The sequence below is a fragment of the Schistocerca serialis genome, chromosome 10 (assembly GCF_023864345.2).
Source record: "Schistocerca serialis cubense isolate TAMUIC-IGC-003099 chromosome 10, iqSchSeri2.2, whole genome shotgun sequence".
NCBI lineage: Eukaryota > Metazoa > Arthropoda > Insecta > Orthoptera > Acrididae > Schistocerca > Schistocerca serialis.
Genome location: NC_064647.1, coordinates 118,573,404 through 118,595,087, shown reverse-complemented (window position 1 = coordinate 118,595,087; position 21,684 = coordinate 118,573,404). Strand labels below are relative to the sequence as shown.

Below are 21,684 nucleotides of genomic sequence, written 5' to 3'. Positions count from 1 at the left end.
CTAGAGGGATACTCTGCAAATCACATTTAAGTGCATTGCAGAGGGTTCATGAAACCACCTTCACAATTCTCTATTATTCCAATCTCGTATGGTGCGTGGAAAGAACGAACACCTATATCTTTCCATATGAGCTCTGATTTCCCTTACTTTATCGTAGTGATCACTTCTCTGTATGTAGGTCGGTATCGACAAAATATTTTCGCATTTGGAGGAGGAAGTTGGTGATTGGAATTTCGTGAGAATATTCCATCACAACAAAAAACGCCTTTCTTTTAATGATGTCCAGCCCAAATCCTGTATTATTTCTGTGACACTCTCTCCCATATTTCGCAATAATGCAAAACGTGCTGCCCTTCTTTAAACTTTTTCGATGTACTCTGTCAGTCCTATCTGGTAAGAATCCCACACCGCGCAGCAGTATTCTAAAAGAGGATGGACAAGCATAGTGTAGGCAGTCTTCTTAGTAGATCTGTTACATTTTCCAAGTCTCCTGCCAACAAAACTCAGTCTTTGGTTAGCCTTCCCCACAACATGGTATGTGATGCAGTCATGGCAGATTCCTGTTGCTGGACCAAGTATTTTTTGATACAGTTTATAAATGTGTACAAAGGGCAATAATTCTTGTTGAAAGTGAGATCCAAAGAATATATAAATAAGAATTTAAAGAGTGGAGTTTATGATAAATTGATTGCAGTTTGCAAACCAGTTTTCCCTGAAGTGAATTGTGGCATTGTTTTAAAAAAGTTTAGAAAGGAACTTAGAAAAATTTCTGACAGTAAGTGTAACTCAGGTCTCTTGATGATATTTATGTACAAACTATGTGGTACTATGCCTTGCTTTAATGTACAGAGGATGCAGTTCATTTGAATGTGGATGTTTTTGTGGGTGTAGATAGAATTCTGTGACTGTGAAGATGGTAATGGAATTGACTGTTAAGACGATGATGTCAACAAGGTATAGTTGATGGTAGTAGTCAACACACTGAATGACAGGATGAAAAACTGAGTAAAGAGCTGTGAATTTATGTAGTTAGAGTACAGTAACTAGAGCCTATTTTATAACAGTGAAACTTAAAAAAAAAATTAGAACAACATTACATCTTTTACTTTACAGTCTCTTGTATAATGGAACACATTAGGCAATTCCAGAATGTAATGTGTCTTCCTGCTAGGGTACCCTTCCTTTTGAAACAAAATATATCTTATAAGCTTCATCAGGGTGTTTTGCTCATGTAGTTGTATTTCTTGACACTGCAGACTGCAAGCTACAGGAAGTGGTGCCCTGATTTAGAATGCAAGTCTTAAAACCTGCATGTGTAGGAGGAGACAGAGGAGAAATAGGCATTGAAGCACGAGATGGCTCTGACAACAGCCTGACTTTTCATTTATTATTTTCGCACAAATCAAGCTCCATTGCACCTTTTTGCCAGTCACCCTCATGCAATCTACAGTCTACAACATCTCTGTCCAGTGCCATAGCAGAAATGTATACTCAATTCGTTTGTGTAACACACAAATGGCGGAAATGACATACTTTATCTTTTCGATTTTCATGTTGGTTGGTGTATACAGAATTCTAAATCATGATGTTGTTATGCCAAAAATATTTTCCACATTTCAAGCATGTGACACTCTGTAGTTAAAATCTAATTCTCATTGAAATAAGGTTTTAAAAAGTTTTCTGTCAATGAAAAAGTTTCATGACAAAATAACAAAATTTAAATTCTTTATAGTTTCATTGTTACTTGTTAAATTTAACAGTTCCTCCTTTACTGCATGAAAGAATTCTGTGTATTCAAGAAATTATCTATCAGATATTCTTCCATTTTTCTCTATATCAACAAATATGAACTTGTAATGCACATTTACCAAAGCGAATAAAATGACACTCCAAAAATTCTTGTAATTGAAATAATGGGCTCTAGAGTGAGATTGTGGCACAGTGTGTATATGTTTGCCATTTAGTGCTCCTCCACAGCTTAAAAATTGCCACTTCATATCCTTTGGCTATGTCTATCCATTCCTCATTTGTTGTAGAAAAAAAAAAAAAATAATGTAATATTTCTAATTTTACAGGGAAAGCAACAAAAAGCAGAACCTATACATATTTCTTTGTCAGAACTGCCAGAAAAGAAGAAACAGGAACATAGTGTGTCAGCTAGCTTTGGTATGATGAACACATGCACCAGTGCTGTGCCGCAGATCAGGAGAGATCATTTAAATGAACACGAAGCAGTGGGAATTAATGTGGCCAAGAAATTAAAACAGATGGACCCTACACAGGCAATATATGCTGAATTTTTAATTTCTTCAGTGCTGAAGCAATGTTTGCTGAGAAGTTTAACTGCACAGATGATTTGTGTGAAAATAATAAATGAAAAGTCAGGCTGTTGTCGGCACCATCTCATGCTTCAATGCCTATTTCTCCTTTGTCTCCTTCTACACCTGCAGGTTCTAACACTTGCATTCTAGATCAGAGCACTACTTCCTGTAGTAAATCTTTTTTCTAGTTATTAAGGTATGATGTTGCTAAAACACTGGATGTTTTGTGAGTTTTCTGTCATGTAATTATCAGCAATTTTAAAATAATTGTTAGTACAATAACTAATACTTTTACTTATTTACCTTCATGACCTGTGGCCACAGTGCATAATAAAGTGCTTTGCATGTCTGGAAGTATATTAGACAGCAACAATGTGGAAATTCTTGTGGCATATTTTAAATCTGTGAGGGAGCAACCTGATGACAAAAACCTGAAGAATTGCTGTAAGAGGTGACTTTGCAGAAATGCGGTTAGTCATCATTATGTCCCTCCGGTTCATTTTGCCCTTGATGATGTCCTGCAGTATATCAAATGTTTCACTGCCCATTCTAAAACAGTTTCAGTAATCATCAGAGAAATTTTCTTTAATGAAAGAAGTATGATTTGTGGTGATATCTCTACTCCTTCGCCCAAGTACCATGTTTTCTTTTATTTGTGTTCATTTTCATAGTTGCAATACCTGCTGTTGCTGCTGTAGTGTGGTAATGATAAGTGTTCCATCCATATTTGAACAAAAGATGGCTGCAACTAATGTACTAATTGTGCACACACGATACAAGATATTATAACTGATGAAACCTCCACAAACTACTTGGCACCAAAGCTGCATACGCACTTCACTATTAATCCACAGATGATCACATATGGCACTGTTGTAAGCTGACTTGTGCATGAGCAAGACTGTGTCCCCAAACTCCTCTCCACCCACCTGAGGGCCAAGGTTCGGTGCATGTTGAGGCTCGCCAAAATAGAGCCAAGATCTTTACAGAATGAAATGACTGAAATACCCTCATAGCCCATGTAGCTCCTATTGATTGTGAAATCATTACCTCCAGTCCTTCCAGTGATACTGTCCAAGTGATGGTTTTTATTTCATTCTGAGCAGTTGACTCTATGAAAATTTTTTTGATGATACGCAATGTTTATTCCTCAAAAGGAAGTCTGAAGGCACCGATAGTCATCCACTCAGTGGCAGGCATATGCAGTGCCCCGTCAAACTCCTTCAGGATTTTCAAAGCAGCCATTCTTCCGGGCAGTGGTGTGTTAGCCCTTTTCCATTCCACCCTGTTCCAACTCTCGTTGCCATCTTGACTGTTGTGTCATTTGACTCCTGAGATATTTTCTGGCAGAAAATCACTGCTTCAATCTCATAGGTCACTTTCTGATTAAGTATCTGAGTGTTCTAGAATACTCAAGATTTCTTCATTAGGAAGACCATGCTCACACAGCATAATTGAAAATGAGTATTAAGACACAACAATATATGATGCGAGTAACAACATCAACACACAAAATATGACTGAAAAGATATGTTACAATGTCCAGCGTGGAAATGTTTCTGGCAATTCATATGTCATCATTTGAGCAGCAATTGTGAACCAGTGTAAAATTAAACACAAAAACCTTTGTGAATATGAGAACAAAAGTATTCTAAAATGGAGTTTTGCCAGAAGTAAGTTTACCACTCCTGATGTTCTGAGTATAACTTCATGAAATAGTGAAAATTCAGCAAATTTTAGGAGTCTACTGTTAAAAAGTAGAAGAGACGAGGAAAAGTCACAAAGCTTGATGGAAATACATTAAAAACTGAATTTCTTATTATAGAAATAAAAATTCAAAGCTGTCATTTGAGCCCTTTTGCTGTTGTAGTGTCAAACACTTCTAAAGACCTGGTGAGACAAAATACAGATCGATGGCGTGGCATTCGGCCACCTTGCCGTGTCACTGAAATGTTTGAGGGTGGCTTTGGTGCAATAGCCACAGACTTGATGCTGTGGCCACTGCCAAGTTGTCTTAGAATGCAGATTTGCCACCACATTCAGTGGGTATGTACACCTGCTGGCACATGTAACTGCTGTGCTCTCATACCAATGGCTGACGGAGCAGTGGCAGGAGGCAAATCTATGGTTTCGATGAGTGTGTAGTGCATGCAGCAGAAATTGTGGAAGCAGAAAAACTTGTTGAGGCGGTATGACTTTTTGTATGATAGAAATGATGCAGATTACAAGAATGTTTTGAAGAAGGCAGAAGCATGGAGAGATATAGGTACTAAACTGGGTCAAAATGGTAAACATTTTAACGAAAATTTTAATTTCAACACATGCAGTACATCAAATGCAGCAAAATGCACTTGTATAGTATTAAGTACTAGAAATCAGTTAGTGTGTATTACAACTTACAGCATCTGGAAGATATACATAAAGTATTTACACAACACTGAAATCCAAACATAAAACTGATCGTAGAAAACTGAAAGAGAGAGAACCTCCTCTTGTGTTGAAATCAGACTGCATGTAAGGCAATTATGTTTCTCATTTAAATGAAAATCAAGTGTCTCATCCCATGTGGGATTTATGATGATGAGCTGCACTATTTCCACACTGGCTTTTAACATTAAGAACCAAAGATGTTATTCCACCCAATAGTTTCATAATACAGTTTAAAGCAATACATTTGATAATAAAGAAAATAATAAGTGACAAGAATAATTTATAAATTTCACAGGATGAATGCTCAATACTAGTGCATTGTATAGTGATGTAGAAGTTCAAATTTTTATGTGGGAACAGCAGCATACCATAAGAGGAATTTGAAATACCCATCATGTACCTTTTTATTTTTTTCTTTGTTTTTCATTATAAAAAAAAAATACATTTCTGATAACAGTTTTTGTTTGCAGCTGAGACCCTGGAAGAACTTAAGAGACGCATACATGAAACACAAAATGTTGGCAAAAGATACCACTGACCTGAGTAAAAATATGTACAAATTGTGACCATGGAGTGAACATATAAGGTTCTGGCACTGTATGTTAGAAACATGAGCAGAAAAATCAAAAGTTCCTTCTTCAAGCGATACAGTAACAGGTGACATCAAAAGACACACAATTGAATTTTCAGATTGTAAAGATTTCATTCATACGGTGATGCTAACAACTGATCATGAAGAGCAACCACAGGAAGAATTGCACGGACATTGGTTGGTGCTACCCAAAGCATGAAAGAAATCACCTAGGGGAAGGAGGGACCAAATTCTGATATAGAATGTGCGCTAAGTTTGTCAAAATAAACATCAATGCATGATTTTGTACATCATTTATTTTTAAGCTATGAAAAACCATGCAAACGTCTGGCAGTTTGATCACAGGCTAAACATGATGTACAACTTTGCGGAAACTGAGCTTATGTAGTTGAGCAACTTCCAGTACATGTTTCTCCATGTCTTTCAACAGACTTCGCATGTACTGATCTCGGTGAACTTGCTACATGTAGTGTTATAAATACTGGCAGAGCAGCTGACAATGTACCTTCGGACATGAATTCTTCTAACATCACCAAACTTTGAAAGTAACAAATTGGTCACATAAGTAACAGAAATGTAATCATTTAGAAGTAAGAACAATATTTTGTAAAGCTCCTGTCTTTGTAATTGCGAATATGAAATACAATGAACTTGGCCCAAAGTTTTGCTAGCCTTTCTTTTCACTCATATTAACCTTCTCCAGTCTAATGTAACTTTAAATTATGGTGTGTTGAGTAACTCTTCAGTACAGTCGTGAGTCATTCTAAAGTAATCACAGCTAACCATGTTTTCTTTAGTAATAATAAAATGTCTATCACATAATTTGGTGCTAAATTGGAAGTAGCTGAATTGCATTTCAGTAGCTTATATCTTCTCAACATCTGTTTCTGTGGATCTTAAAAGCGTATGCCATCTCATAGCCAATATACCAGAGGCATTTTTCACTAAATAGTGGCTCGTCTGAGTCAGGTAATCAGTTGCTTCTTCCTTGCATTTTTCATTATCGCTTGTTTGGGATATTGTCTCAGTAAATAAGCTTGAAATGCAAAATCTTCACCCACGAAAACACAAAAAACAGAAATATCTGTACTCAGCAGTAGCTTTGAAGGTGGAATAATTTTTCCACCAATATTCTCTTGATACAAATATGAACTCTCAAAAGTAGTGTTGTCACTGTGATGCCCATACCTCCTTAAAGAGGTATGGACAACATGGATGGGATGGGCCAACCGTTGCCAGGAGAATGAGTATATAGAATTGCTTTTAGCAGAACAGCTAAGATCCACTGTCCTCTGCGAATTTTAACTTCATGTGCTTCCCATCTGTGCTTCCACAGCAGTTCAGAAACCACCAAAGCTCTAAAAATCCTTATATTTTCTGCATACTTAATGTAGGTGTAGGTGGGTGAGTATCTTTGCTGTAGGGTATTCCCAATTGTGTGGCATACTTTCTTCACGATTTCTGACGTTGTGTAACATCTCAATCAAAAAGAAAAAAACTAGAGACTGGTGACTGTCACATACAATCAAATACCTGGAAAAGGATAAAATAAATTGAGGTCGTAGAATGAATAGACAACTTAATGACCAAAGTGTCCAACAAGGTGTAAGTTTGTAATAGCTTAATCGGATTTATTGATACCAACAAAGATGCAAAACAAGTAATGTTTCTCAAAACTCTGTGGCAGCATTGTTTTTGCCTTATGTTTGTAATAATGTATTTACAGTATTTTCCTTCATATGGTATAGCAAAACTGAAATGGAAAAGTGTACTTGAATTTCATGTGAGTAGATTGACACCACAATTGGTGAAACCTACCTCAAACAAAAGTTTAGTCATTGCCTCGTCTCAGTTGTTTTCTTCCAGTTTGTTGTGCACTTCCTAGTGCTTCCTTTTATCAGAAGGTGCAGTTCCTCAAAACATCCATGTGATGTACAAAAATACTTCAGAAGCCTGTTTCATCAGACTCTAGTTCAATACACAGATGATTATATTCTCCTAAGTTTTCTCTCTTCGTATTGAGGATGATATTCCCCTAAGTTTTCTATCTTCATATTGGTGTCATGCACACAATATTGTCTTTACTTTTTTCCGTTTTGTGGCTTTAATATGGTAAGGTGGTGGTCCTTGTATGACCACCTAACTGCTGCATGAAATTTGTAACTTACAACTAAAATATAAAGTGAAGTAACACTATGACCAGATATTTCATGCAAAGATAATGTGCCCTATGTGATCCTGCCAAATTCTCTACTGCCAAGGTAATCATGCTACACATTAATGAACGTCTGAGCATATGGAATAGGTTACCAGATACATGAATGGCTTGAAGACTTTTTAAGTAGTAGAACCCAGTATGTTTTCCTCAGTGGTGAGTTTTCCCCAGAAACAAGGATGTTGTCAACAAGTGCCCCAGGAATATGTTGTAGGACTGCTCTTCTTCTCTATATACATACATGAACTGAGGGATGGGGTGAGCAGCAGTCCATGACTGCTAATGACATTGTTCTGTGTGGGAAAGTATTGTTGTTCAGTGACTCTACAAAGGTACAGGATGGCTTAGACAGAATTTCTGTTCTATGTGATCACTGGTAGCTTGCTCTAAATGTAGAAAAATATAAGTTAATGTAAAAGAGCTGTAAAAACTATCCTGTAATGTCCAAATGCAGAATTAGTGGTGTGCTGCTTGACACAGTAATGTTGATTAAATATGTTGGCACATCTTTGTGAAGTGACATGAAATGGAACAAGTACGTAAGGAGAGTAGTAGGGAAGGCAAATTATGGACTTTGGTTTATTATGAGAATTTTATGAAAGTTTTCTTCCTGTAAAAAAAACTAGTATGGCCCATTCTTCAGCACTGCTAAATTGTTTGGGATGCTCACAAGGTCAGATTAAAGGAAGACATCGAACAGTGGTGCTGCCATATTTGTTACTGGCAGATTTGATCAAGATGTGGATATTTTGGACATGCTTCATGAAATGAAAGGGGGGGGGGGGGAGGGGGGGCTGGATGGAAGACAAATGTTTTTTGTGAAACACTATTGAGAAAATGGGGAGAACCAATATCTCAAACTGACTGCAGAAAAAAATAGCCAGTTATTTTTCTGCCAGTCCATTTACAGCAACATCAGTCGTTGCAGACAGCTGCTCTTGACCCTATGGCTCCCTTGCTGCTGAATGCTGTGGCCTGAGCCACACTGCCAGGCTGCATTCTGTCTGGCCATGACATGCCTCGACTTGTCTGTTCGTTGTTGTTGTGTTCTTCAGCCCAAAGACTGATTTGATGCAGCTCTCCATGCTGATCTATCCTATCTATCCTGCAAGCTCTTGATCTCCAAATAACTACTGCAACCCGCATTCTTCTGAATCTGCCTACTGTAGTTATCTCTTGGTCTCCTCCTATGATTTCCCCCCCCCCCCCCCTCCTCCCCCAGACTCCCCCTCCCTCCAATCCCCCCTTGATATCTCAGAATGTATCCTATCAACTACACTACTGGCCATTAAAACTGCTACACCAAGAAGAAATGCAGATGATAAACGGGTATTCATTGGACAAATATATTATACTTGAATTGACATGTGATTACATTTTCATTCAGTTTGGGTGCATAGATCCTGAGAAATCAGTATCCAGAACTACCACTTCTGGCTGTAATAACGGCCTTAATACACCTGGGCATTGAGTCAAACAGAGCTTGGATGGCGTGTACAGGTATAGCTGCCCATGCAGCTTCAACACGATACCACAGTTCATCGAGAGTAGTGACTGGCGTATTCTGACGAACCAGTTGCTCGGCCACCAATGACCAGACAATTTCAATTGGTGAAAGATCTGGAGAATGTGCTGGCCAGGGCAGCAGTCGAACATTTTCTGTATCCAGAAAGGCCTGTACAGGACCTGCAACATGCGGTCGTGCATTATCCTGCTGAAATGTAGGGTTTTGCAGGGATGGAATGAAGGGTAGAGCCACAGGTCGTAACACATCTGAAATGTAACGTCCACTGTTCAAAGTGCCGACAGTGCACGCCGGGTGATACACCAGTATGGCAATGACGAATACACGCTTCCAATGTGCGTTCATCGCGATGTCACCAAACACGGATGCGACCATCATGATGCTGTAAACAGAACCTGGATTCGTCTGAAAAAATGACGTTTTTGCCATTCGTGCACCCAGGTTCGTCGTTGAGTACACAATCGCAGCGTCAAGGGTAATCGCAGCCATGGTTTCCAAGCTGATAGTCCGTGCTGCTGCAAATGTCGTCAAACTGTTCGTGCAGATGGTTGTTGTCTTGCAAACGTCCCCATCTGTTGACTCAGGGATCGAGACATGGCTGCACAATCCGTTACAGCCATGCGGATAAGATGCCTGTCATATCGACTGCTAGTGATACGAGGCCGTTGGGATCCAGCACAGCATTCTGTATTACCCTCCTGAACCCACCGATTCCATATTGTGCTAACAGTCATTGGATCTCGACCAATGCGAGCAGCAATGTCGCGAGACGATAAACCTCAATCATGATAGGCTACAATCTGACCTTTATCAAAGTCAGAAACGTGATGATACGCATTTCTCCTCCTTACACGAGGCATCACAACAATGTTTCACCAGGGAACGCTGGTTGACTGCTGTTTGTGTATGAGAAATCGGTTGGAAACTTTCGTCATGTCAGCATGTTGTAGGTGTCGCCACCGGCACCAACCTTGTGTGAATGCTCTGAAAAGCTCATCTTTTGCATGTCACAGCATCTTCTTCCTGTCAGTTAAATTTCACGTCTGTAGCACGTCATCTTCGTGGTGTAGCAATTTTAATGGCCAGTAGTGTAATTGCTACTCTAGTCAGCCTGTGCCAAAATTTTCTTTTCTACCCAATTCTATTCAGTACCTCCTCATTAGTTGTGTAATCTACACCCCCAAACCCCAAAAGTTTTATATGTAGTTTGACAGTTTGTTAAGAGTTAGTTCACTAAATTAGCTATGCTTTTAAAGCGGCACTTAGGCAACAATGGCTGGTTGCTCTTTGTAGAACATCATGAAACACTTCTGTGAAGACAATCATTACAGCATTTAATTCTGTCAGACCATGATGGAGTTTGTCAGAGAGACAGATTTTGAAATGGGATCATGGAGTTGCTCATTTCTGGCCAGCATTTGCTACATTTGCAAGTGTCTGAGTAGCTGCGTTTGAACATATATCTGTCTCTAATTTTATTCTGTGTATTTATGTACTTTTGTAGCCAAGTTTGTTTTGTGTTACTTTGTCTTTTTGAGTGTCTCCTATATCTTCTGTTTCTGTATCACCATATGATGTTTCATTTCCTCTACAATTACTGCTGTCATTTAGTGTTACGGTTATGTTTCATCTGGATACAGGGGTATACAGTCACTCTCTTGCATTTATTCTTGCAATATTCTTGAACTAGTGTCCTCTGTTTTACCCAAGTCTGTCCATTGGGCTGGATTCATGATGGAGTTGTATGTGTTGTCGTGTGTCATCCTCTTTATCATCTGGCCTGTGTATGTGTTGCACAGTGTTGTATTACATATTCAAGTGAGCCAGTTTCTCTAGATAAATATTCTTGACTCAGATGGATGTTTGTCCGATGTAAGTACATTGGATAAGAACCATGTCCGGTTAGGAAATATGTCTTTCTACAGTTTGAGGTACTGCATTGTATTTTTAATCTTTTCATTACTTTCAGTAAGAAATTAGTCTGTCTGGCCCTTTCTGCATGTGTCACACTCTCTTTGCCAAGTATCTATCAACTATCTTTTAAGATGGCATTTTTTGGTGATGTCTTCTTCCGTGATTGTTGTCATTCTTCCCCTGTTGTACTTCATCTAAAACTTTCCAGAACAATGCATAATGATAATGTCAAGTGGAAAGACACCGAGAACAACACAGAAGGCTTACAGAGACACTTCTAAATGTGCCTGATAACTTTAGGAGCACACCTCTCTTGCAATGCCTCACAGCAGTTACCTTCGTCACCAGGTGGAATTTGTCCCCATGTACTTGCCACAAAGCATATAGTGGACTCAAAAGGTTTCACAGTATTAGCATGTGTGTTAGTGGTAGTCTTTAATCTGTAGGGTTTATGCTTGTCAGTTTTGTAGCAGTTTTCTTGGCCTTGTCCGCTGTAGTTTCTGCGTGGGTCTTGAAGGAAAATCCTTAGTCGTAATATCCAGGTATCTTGTTATTTGTTTTCGTGCTGTTTTTCTGTTTCCAAGTTTCATCAATTGATTTCTAATGAATCTTCTTTTAAGTAGGACTTAGTGTTTTGTTTGGTGCAGCTGTTAATTTTATTTTGTATACACCAGTTGTTCATGTGTTGTTGTATACCACCGGCTTTCTCTTCAACTTTCTATCAGGGGATTGCTAAGACTGCTACCAGCAGGTTGTAGACATACGCTGTCAAGCCATCCATCCTTGGGGGGGAAAATTATACATAGAATATTTAGAGGAGGAGTGAATCATTCCCAAGCTTCATGGTCCAATGTTTTTTTTAAAAAAAGGTTGTTGTTGAACCTGTATGAATACCCCTTTTAAATGTAGACTCATAGGGAGAAAACCAATAGAAGTGAAACAAAAGCAAGTTTATAAATGTGGATCCAACACACTTAACTCATTTAAGACCTCATACAGTCTCAAGAATTTATTTCCAACAATTCATTCCTTATTTCAAAATTTTGAAGTTGATGTCTCCTACAGACTGTGTAATTTTCACTTGGAGAATACGGGGCACTATGTACATTCTACAGTAACAATTGCATCCATTCAGTCATTATATCCTATAAGTGTCAACAAGAATAAGAACTGGAATGCGTGGAGTGTAACTGGAGTACTCTTTTTTTTAATTGTGTTGTTTTCATAACATATTACATCCACCTTTGGTTGTATTCCTGTCGGGTCTCCAGTCAGAAAGTATCATCATCTGGACACAATGTGTGTGTGTGTGTGTGTGTGTGTGTGTGTGTGTGTGTGTGTGTGTGTGTGTGTGAGAGAGAGAGAGAGAGAGAGAGAGAGAGAGACAGAGAGAGAGAGAGAGAGAGAGAGAGTAAGTGCGCTACGGCCTACTCACCTGAAGATGATGGCGGGCAAGTGGACTGCCAAAATATTGTGTCCAGATGACGATGTGTTCCGGCTGGAGACCCGACATGGATACAACCAATTATTACACCGGGAATGTTTATGGAGCCATACCTACACCTTATTTTTTCATCTACTCCTTACACTTAGGACATAAGAGAATAATAAAGCTTCTATCACCTCATGAATGGATAAAGAGATGAGTGTGCTGTAGTGGGATAATACTACATGTGACAAATGTGGAAGTCCACAACAACATGGCTGACCGATGGGGAACAGACATTTTTTGAATAGCTAGTACACCCCAGTGAAACCTTCCAGTATGATATAGAACATAGTTTGGTACAGTGCGAAGGGAACTATACTGCAATCTCATACGTTTAAGGAAGACAAACCTAAATCAAAAGCCTCTTCAGATTTAGAAAAAAACTTTTCACAATGTTAACTAAAAATGTAAATGTTGTGTGACTAGGGCCTCCTGTTGGGTAGACCGTTTGCCGGGTGCAAGTCTTGTGATTTGATGCCAATTTGGCGACTTGCACGTCGATGGGGATGATATGATGATGATTAGGACAACACAACACCCAGGCCCTGAGCAGAGAAAATCTCCGACCCATCCGGGAATCAAACCCGGGCCCTTAGGATTGACACACTGTTGTGCTGACCACTTTTTTTAAAATCTCATTTTATTCTTTATAGTTCGTTTCATTTGTTCGGGGTGGACATCCTACGACATCCATTTAAGTTCCTTGTTGTTTCATTCACTCAGTTTTTTAATTGCAGAGGGCAGCTAACCCTCTGACTGAACACGCTGAGCTCCCGTGCCTTGCACCACTCAGCTACCGGGGGCGGACACAATGTTAACTCGAATACACACATAGAAATTACAAAGTTCTACAGCAAACATGCTGCAGTCCTGAGAATCCTAGGTTGTGAAAGGGAGGCAGCATTTAAGAAGAGAGCAAGTCTGGGTTGTAATCTATCCCCAGTATTATTCAGTGTTTACACTGAGTAAACAATAAACAAAACTAACGAAAAACTGGAAAATGAATGACAGTTCAGAATGGCTTTATAACTCCATCAAAGATTTGCAAGATATGTTGATCAGAATGGATAGTGTCTTCAGAGGAGGAGATGCAGGATGGAACAGCAGTGAAAGTGAAACAAGGGCAATGGAAATTAGCCAGGTGCTGTAGAGGGAATTCTATTAGGAAATGAAATGCTGAAAGTAGTAGACAAGTTTTGCTATTTGGGCAGCAAAATAACTGCTTATGGCCAAAGTAAAGAGGGTATAAAGTGCTAACTGATACATTGGCAAGAAAAATATTTTCTGAAAAAAGTGAAATATGTTAACATGTAATATAAATTTAGGTGTTAAAAAGTTTCTTCTGAACGTACACACATCAAAAAAAAAAGTTTTGCATCACCCCGGTTCCAAGAACTCCTGAAGACAGATGTTGACTGTGGATATTCTATTATAGACACAGTGCCTTTGACTGTTCAGAGATGTCACTAAACCCTCCCAAAGATGTAAACATCCATGCATGAGCAGTGCCTATTAGATAGAGGGGGTCCAACGGCTGATCAGTTCCAGTCATTCCACCAGGAAGGAGTTAGACAGCTCATGTTGTCTGTACTTCAACCACGCCTAGATGGTGAATACTGCGGTTCGATCATGTCCACATTGTTACTTTGTGCCAGGAAGAGCTCTCAACAAGGGAAGTGTCTAGGCATCTGAGTGAACCAAAGTGATGTCATTCAGACATGGAGGAGATACAGAGAGACAGGTACTGTCAATGACATGCCTCGCTGAGGCCGTCCAAAGGGTACTACTGCAGTGGATGACCACTGTGTACGGATTATGGCTCGGAGGAACCCTGACAACACAGTTGAGTAATGCTTTTCGTGCAGCCACAGGACGTCGTGTTATGACTCAAACTGTTTGCAATAGGCTGCATGATACGCAACTTCACTCCCATTGTCCATGGCGAGGTCCATCTTTGCAACCATGACGCCATGCAGTGCAGTACAGATGGGCCCAACATTATGCTGAATGGACCACTCAGGATTGGCATCATGTTCTCTTGACCAATGAGTGTTGCATATGCCTTCAACCAGACAATTGTCGGATACTACACAAAATCTATGGGCCAATAATGGAGGAAGAAGGCTGGAGAATACACTACAATGCCAAATTACAAGAGTTTATACAAGGCAGGGACATAGTAAAATTTGTGAAATCACAGCGAATACAATGGCTAGGACACTTGGAGAAAATGGCAGAGGATAGAATTCCAAATAAAATAATGAAAGGTGTGATCCATTCAGTTAGGCGAAAAGGGAGACCTAGAAGAAGATGGATTGACAAGGTAATAATGGATATGACTAGTATGGGAGCCTGCGTGTGGAATAGAGCAGCAAATAACCAAGAAGTGTGGAGGAAGATTGTTGAAGAAGCCAATGCTCACCAAGGGCTGTAGCACTACTGAAGAAGAAGAAGAAGAAGAAGAAGAAGAAGAAGAAGAAGAAGAAAACTACTGTTGGAGCTGTGTTTGGAGGCAACCCGGTCAGGCTGAACACCTTAGACTCACTGCCCATCGACGGCAGCAAGGTGGAGGTTCCCTGATGTTTTGGGGTGTCATTATGTGAGGCAGACATACGCCACAGGTGGTCAATGAAGGCGCCATAATGGCTGCCATCCTCTGACCAATAGTGCAACCATATCGGCAGCATATTGGCAAGGCTTTTGTCTTCATGGATGACTATTCGCGCCCCCATTGTGCACGTCTTGTGTATGACTTCCTTCAGGATAACGACATCGCTCGGCTAGCATGTTTTCCAGACATGAACCGTATTGAACAGGCTTGGGATAGATTGAAAAGGGGTGTATATGGACAACGTGACCCACCAACCACTCTGAGGGATCTATGCCGAATCGCTGTTGAGGAGTGGGACAATCTGTACCAACAGTGCCTTGATAAACTTGTGGATAGTGTGCCACAACAAATACAGTGTGCCACAACAAATACAGGCATGCATCAATGCAAGAGGACATGCTACTGGGTATTAGAGGTACCGGTGTGTACAGCAATCTGGACCACCACCACTGTATGGTGGTACAACATGCAATGTGTGGTTTCCATGAGCAATAAAAAGGGCAGAAACGATGTTTATGTTGCTCTCTATCCCAATTTTCTGTACAGGTTCTGGAACTCTCAAAACTGAAGTGTATTTGCCTGAAAAGTACTAGTTGGCTGTTGGAGAGCTGTGAGATAGTGGTGTAAAGTTTCTGATCATCAGTGTTTGCACCAATGTTCTGGGTTAGATTCCAAAACTCTGCAGTATGGCATGAGTTGAGACATATTACCAACCACTGTATGATGGATGTCGAGCTCAGTGGCCCCCTTGGAGTGTTTGAGAAGAGTGGGCTGTGCGAGAGCACTGGCTTTCACACATCATGTCAGCCAGCCACACTCAACAAATACATTTAAGACACAAGTTTCACATGTTGCAAGGAAGGGGGCTGTTGTGTGCACAGGAGGAAAACTTTCCTCTGATTAGACTGCTGAAACTACCCTTTAGGATCATCTGCCCAACAAACCATGACTCTTACTTTTCTACATAGAAGTGAAAGATAAACAATAAAAACTGTAAACAAGAAGAAAATTGAAGCATTTGTTGTTACAAAAGACTGCTAATGGTTAGCCATGTAGATTGCGTAATAAGTTACTGAATCAGATCAGAGAGAAAATGGCTTTATGGCTCAGTTTTGCTGACAAACTAGGTTGATAGGACACATCTCGAGGCATCAAAATGAGTCCACTTCTGTGTAATAAGTTCTAGGTGACACGCTCCACAGGCTTCCAAATGAATTGTCACACCTTCATAGTTAAATTCATTAACAGAAAATTCTGTACAAACTATTATGTGTATGCTGATAAAAGGATGTGGGGATAAGAGGAAGCAAACCCTGTGCAACACACAAATCCCATGCGGAGAGAACGGTGAGTGAATGAGTTAGCTTCACCTTCCCCAAGTGATGCGAATGTGATCAATATATGTATTTGAAGCACAGATGGAGCTACATACTAGCAGGAATTTGGGTATCAACCTCACTTGTCAATTACCAACAGTATACCAGTAATTTTTTTAATGCTGGCAGTCCATTATTACTTCTGGATAAATTCAGTCTAGTGCAATATTGAATGCCAGGGAGAGGCATTGTGGGCGTGTGATGTGGCAAGTAAAGCCTCCTCCCTCCCCCCCCCCCCCCCCCCCTCCCCGCCCGTCTCTCTCTTTCTCTCTCTCTCTCTCTCTCTCTCTCTCTCTCTCTCTCTAAAACACACACACACACACACACACACACACACCAACCAAATGTCCCAGATTTGAATCCTGGTCTGGCATTCAGTTTTAATCTGCCAGAAAGTCTCAAATCAGTGCACACTCCACTGCAGAGTGAAAATTCATTTTGAAAACTGTTGTGGGTTGGCAGGAGAGCCAACACCGGTATGAGAGGAAGGCGAAAGGCACGCGTTTTAGCTCACGCAGGCTGGCGTGAGGTCTGGAACAGGACAAGGAATTAGACTTTAGCAAAAAAGGACGTAGCTGTTGGAATACTTAACTATAATCCGTAAATGGTGAACGTCGCTCTTGACGGTACATGTTTTACAGCATCAATAGTAACTGGTAATGGCGCCTTGCTAGGTTGTACCAAATGACATAGCTGAAGGCTATGCTAACTATCGTCTCGGCAAATGAGAGCGTATTTTGTCAGTGAACCATCGCTAGCAAAGTCGGTTGTACCACTGGGGCAAGTGCTCGGAAGTCTCTCTAGACCTGCCGTGTGGCAGCGCTCAGTCTGCAATCACTGATAGTGGCGACACGTGGGTCTGACGTTTACTAACGGACCGCAGCCGATTTAAAGGCTACCACCTAGCAAGTGTGGTGTCTGGCGGTGACACCACATTCCTCCCCCGCAAATCGGCGGATGGTTGTGGCATAAGGCTTCCGCCCGCCGTGGGGAGGACCCCACGTTGACGTATGCGGCGAGGTGCGGAGCCTAACAACAGGGGACGCTGTGCCACCCGCACCCTGCCATCCGGACCGAGGGGAGCTAGGAAACGCCTGAAAACCTGCTCCAGGGTGCATGCCAACATGCGGTGTATGCGCCCGTAGAGAGACAGGAGGGGCCGAAGGGTCGACCTCCATCGGGTCGGGGCACCCGATGGGCGAAGATGACATATGGTCTGGAGCGGGCAAGAGTTCCATGCCGGAGGACAACTGGTCACGGGAAGCGATCGGCGGCACGTGACCCAGGGAGGCGCCCGGCAGTTGCAGCGACGCGTCCACTGCAGGCATCGCCAGTGGGAGAACAGGCGGCGGCGCGTCGCCATGGGGCAAAATGGAAGGCAGCGTCGGTAATACCTGGGGCTGAGGCGAGGCAGTAGATGGGTCCCCAGGGCGCTGACCGGACGGCACTGTTGCTGAAAGTAGACGGGAAGCGGCAGATCCCGTGCAACGATAGAGGCGCAGCTGATTGAGATGCCGATGCACCTCACCAGAGGCCCCCCAAAACCAGATACATAGCATGGCCTAGGCAGCGAAGAATGCGCCCTTCGAGCCAACATCGTGAACCTCGATAGTTGCGGTAGTAGACAACGTCGCCTGGGGCAAAAGCAGGTGTCTGCCGCTGCACAGGAACCTGATGCGGCGGATGTAGCAAAGACATCAAGGTATGATGAGGGCGACAGTGAAGTAACTCAGCCGGCGAGCGACCATCTTCGTGGCTGAGAGCGATACGAGGACAAAAAGAGCAATAACGCGTCCTCCCAAGAATGCAACTCTTTCAACTTCAACATCTGTGACTTGAAAGTCCTGACCAATTGTTCAGCAGCACCGTTTGACTGTTGCGAAAAAACAGCGCGGACGTCAGATGTTGAATACCTTTGGCCTTGCAGAATGACTGAAATTCTGTGGACATGAATTGTGGGCCATTGTCGAAAACAACAGTCCATGGAAGACCTTCAATGCAAAAGATAGCAGATAACGCTTGCATGGTGGCAGATGACGTCGTGGAAGACATCCGGACAACAAAAGGAAAATTACTGAATGAATCTACCACAACCAACCATCGAGCATTCCAGAATGGACCAGCAAAATCGATGTGTAAGCGTTGCCAAGGGGAAGTGACTTGTGGCCATTCAAAGAATTTCCGCGGTGGTGCTGACTGTTGTTCGGCACACACCATGCAAGAAGAGCATATATTCATAATCGCGGCATTGATTCCGAACCAACTACAGTGCTGACGAGCAAGTTGTTTCGTTCCTCTATACCCCAATGTCCTTGGTGGAGAAGCTGTAAGACAGAGGACTGTAACGAACGTGGTACCATGACCCTGGACTGATCATTATCTGAACGCAACAGCAAAACACCACGTCGTACAAAAGTCTCTCCTTGTGAACAAATAATCGGCGAACCAACAGATCTCCGATCCGTGACTTTGACAAGGGCCATTGCGTAGCAACAAAACGCAGAGCGGTAGCAAGGACAGCCTCGGCAGCTGTGGCTGTAGCTACACGATGAAAATAAATCGGAAACAATTTGACCACATCATCGGTTTCCGAATCAATGAAAATGCAAGCAAGTTCAGAGGAATTGAATGCTCTATCCTCAGCCACAGGCAAACGGGACAACGCATCGGCGTTTCCGTGCTTAGCAGTGGACCGATACAAGATATCGTAGCGGTACTGCGAGAGGAAAATAGACCAGCGAATGAATTTCTGCACTGTACGTGGAGGTACAGGCTTGGTCAGATACAAAGCGATGTCAAAGGTTTGTGGTCGGTGATGATGGTAAAGTGATGACCATACAAAAAATCGTGAAACTTTGTAACACCAAATACGAGAGCCAATGCTTCTTTCTCGATCTGTGAAGAAGTTCTTTGCACCGACGAGAGCAATTTGGACGCAAAGGCAATAGGGCGATCGTGCGATCCATCTTTGTGCGCAAGCACAGCACCGATCGCAAAATCCGATTCATCCACCATCAACAAAAGGGGCTTCCGGGGATCGAATGGCATAAGGCAAGTATTGGAAAGCAACACCGATTTCAACTGGTGAAAGGCGCATTCGCATTCCGTCGTCCAGACGAACGGAACACCTTTACGGCGTAAGCAATGAAGCGGAGCTGAAATGGAAGAGGCCTGTGGAACATGGCAATGATAATAGTTAATTTTTCCCCAGCACACTCTGGAGCTGCTTCAAATTGTGCGGCGAAGGCAAGTCTTGTATGGCACGGAGGTGCTCGGGACTGGGATGTATGCCTTGGGCATTGAGTACATGTCCCAGATAGGGTAAGTCACGATCAAAAAACACACATTTGTTCTTCTGCAAGCGAAGACCATTTTGTCGCAAGACCTAAAATAATGTTCTGAGATTGGCTACATGTTCTTCTTCCGTCTGTCTGGAGATCACAATATCATCCAGATAGTTTGCTGCAGTAGGGTCCGCCGCACAAACAGTTTGTAGATATTGCTGAAACAATGGAGGGGCGGATGCACACCCGAATGGCAGTAGTTTGAATCGATACAAACCAAGATGCGTGTTAACCACGCAAACGCGCTGGGATTCTTGGTCCACCGGTATTTGCAAGTACGCATCTGCTAGGTCCAACTTTGAAAAATATTTACCTGGGCACAGTTTGTCAAGAAGATCTTCCGGGCGGGGTAAAGGAAAAGTTGCAGTCACTAGTTGTGGATTCACTTTTGCCTTGAAGTCCACACAGTCTCAATTTTCCGGAAGGTTTTGGCAAAATTACTAAGGGTGATGCCCAGAGAGAAGCCTGCACATGTTCAATTACACCTTGTGATTCCAAATCGTGTAATGTTTTTGCGACCTCATCACGCAATGTGTGGGGAACATTGCGCGCTCTGAAAATTTTCGGTTGCGCGTGTATTTTCAGTTCCAAATGTGCTTTATAGTTCTTAGCGCAACCGAGGCCCGGTGCAAAAATGTCTGCAAATTCTTCACATAGACGAGAAACACTGTCTGAAGGCACAGTCTGGTTCACTGATAGGACCTGATTTACTATAGACAAGTTAAACAACTGAAATAAATCGAAACCAAACAAGTTCACTGCAGAAGAAGAACGAAGGACATGAAATGACACAAGTTTTGTTCGTCCCTTGTATGTTGCAAGAAGGCTGCACTGTCCTAACACAGGGATATGCTGACCGGAATAGCTAGTTAGCTTAACAGTTGCGGCACAAAACGGAGGTGTGCCCAGCAGTTTGTAAGTGTCTTGATTGATCAGTGAAACTGCAGCTCCGGTATCGAGCTGGAATGGGATCACATTGCCGTTAATGTCCAAGTCTACAAAAAGTTTATTGTCCTGCTGACGACAAGAGCGACTGTCTCGTGCATCGTGAACAGACACTGGTACAGAATCACTTGCGACTTGACGGGAGTTCCAACGATGTTGACGCACACTATTTGTGGGATGAACACAGTCACTGTTAGAGAGAGTGGCACTGGGCGGAGTGGAATGAACTATATGAATTTCCATGGGCGAAGTGTCGCGAGCCTGAGTATCCTTGGTTTGATTCCGATTCCGGTGTGAAGCAAAGGGCCTGGAATGGTTTTGAGCTTCCGACCTGAGCTGTTTCTGGCAAACACTTTGAACATGTCCTTTTTTATTACAGAAAAAGCAAATAGCTTGGCGTGATGGGCAATTCTCACGCGAATGTCTAGTAGCACACCGCGGGCATGATTTTAGCACTGCATTTGCTTGCCGGCGCGGTACACCTGGTTTAGAGCGTGGCGGCAGTGGCACGGTCGGGCGCGAGGACTGTTTACTGTTCCGTGCAGCTCGCCCGGCGTGCCGGGTAACCTGACACACGGGTGGCGAAGTTTCAAATGATTCCTGAGCAAAGTCAAGTGTGTCCTGCCAATCCAATATGTCCATCACTTGTTGAAGGGAGGGATTGACTAGTTTCAAAATCTGTTCCCTTATACAAACATCAGAAACATTCTGTGCGATTGCATCACGCACCATAGTATCTGAATAAGGGAGTCCACATTGACACTCAAAAGCACAATCCCCAGTAAGGCCTTGCAAGGTTGCAACCCACTCCCGATTAGTCTGACCTGCCGTACGTTTTGTACGAAAGAAGGTATACCGTTTGGCAGCTACATTGACTGCTTCTTTGAAATATGCATCTAATGCAGACAAAATTTCATCGTAG

At 42.1% G+C, this 21,684-nt stretch overlaps 1 protein-coding gene across 4 annotated transcripts in view; it reads left to right on the top strand.

Annotated features, from left to right (window-relative positions):
• The window catches only part of LOC126425019 (uncharacterized), a 334,609-nt gene that overhangs the window by 68,144 nt on the left and 244,781 nt on the right, over positions 1–21,684 (top strand). Inside the window, exons 6-7 of one of the 4 annotated variants that reach the window (XM_050087927.1) lie at positions 2,076–2,282; positions 5,222–5,995. The exons of the other annotated variants lie outside the window; for them this stretch is intronic. Coding sequence (XP_049943884.1) covers positions 2,076–2,282; positions 5,222–5,317 — 303 coding nt within the window. The 3' untranslated portion in view covers positions 5,318–5,995. Of the gene's footprint in view, positions 1–2,075; positions 2,283–5,221; positions 5,996–21,684 lie in introns of those variants that run through there. 4 annotated transcript variants of the gene reach the window in all.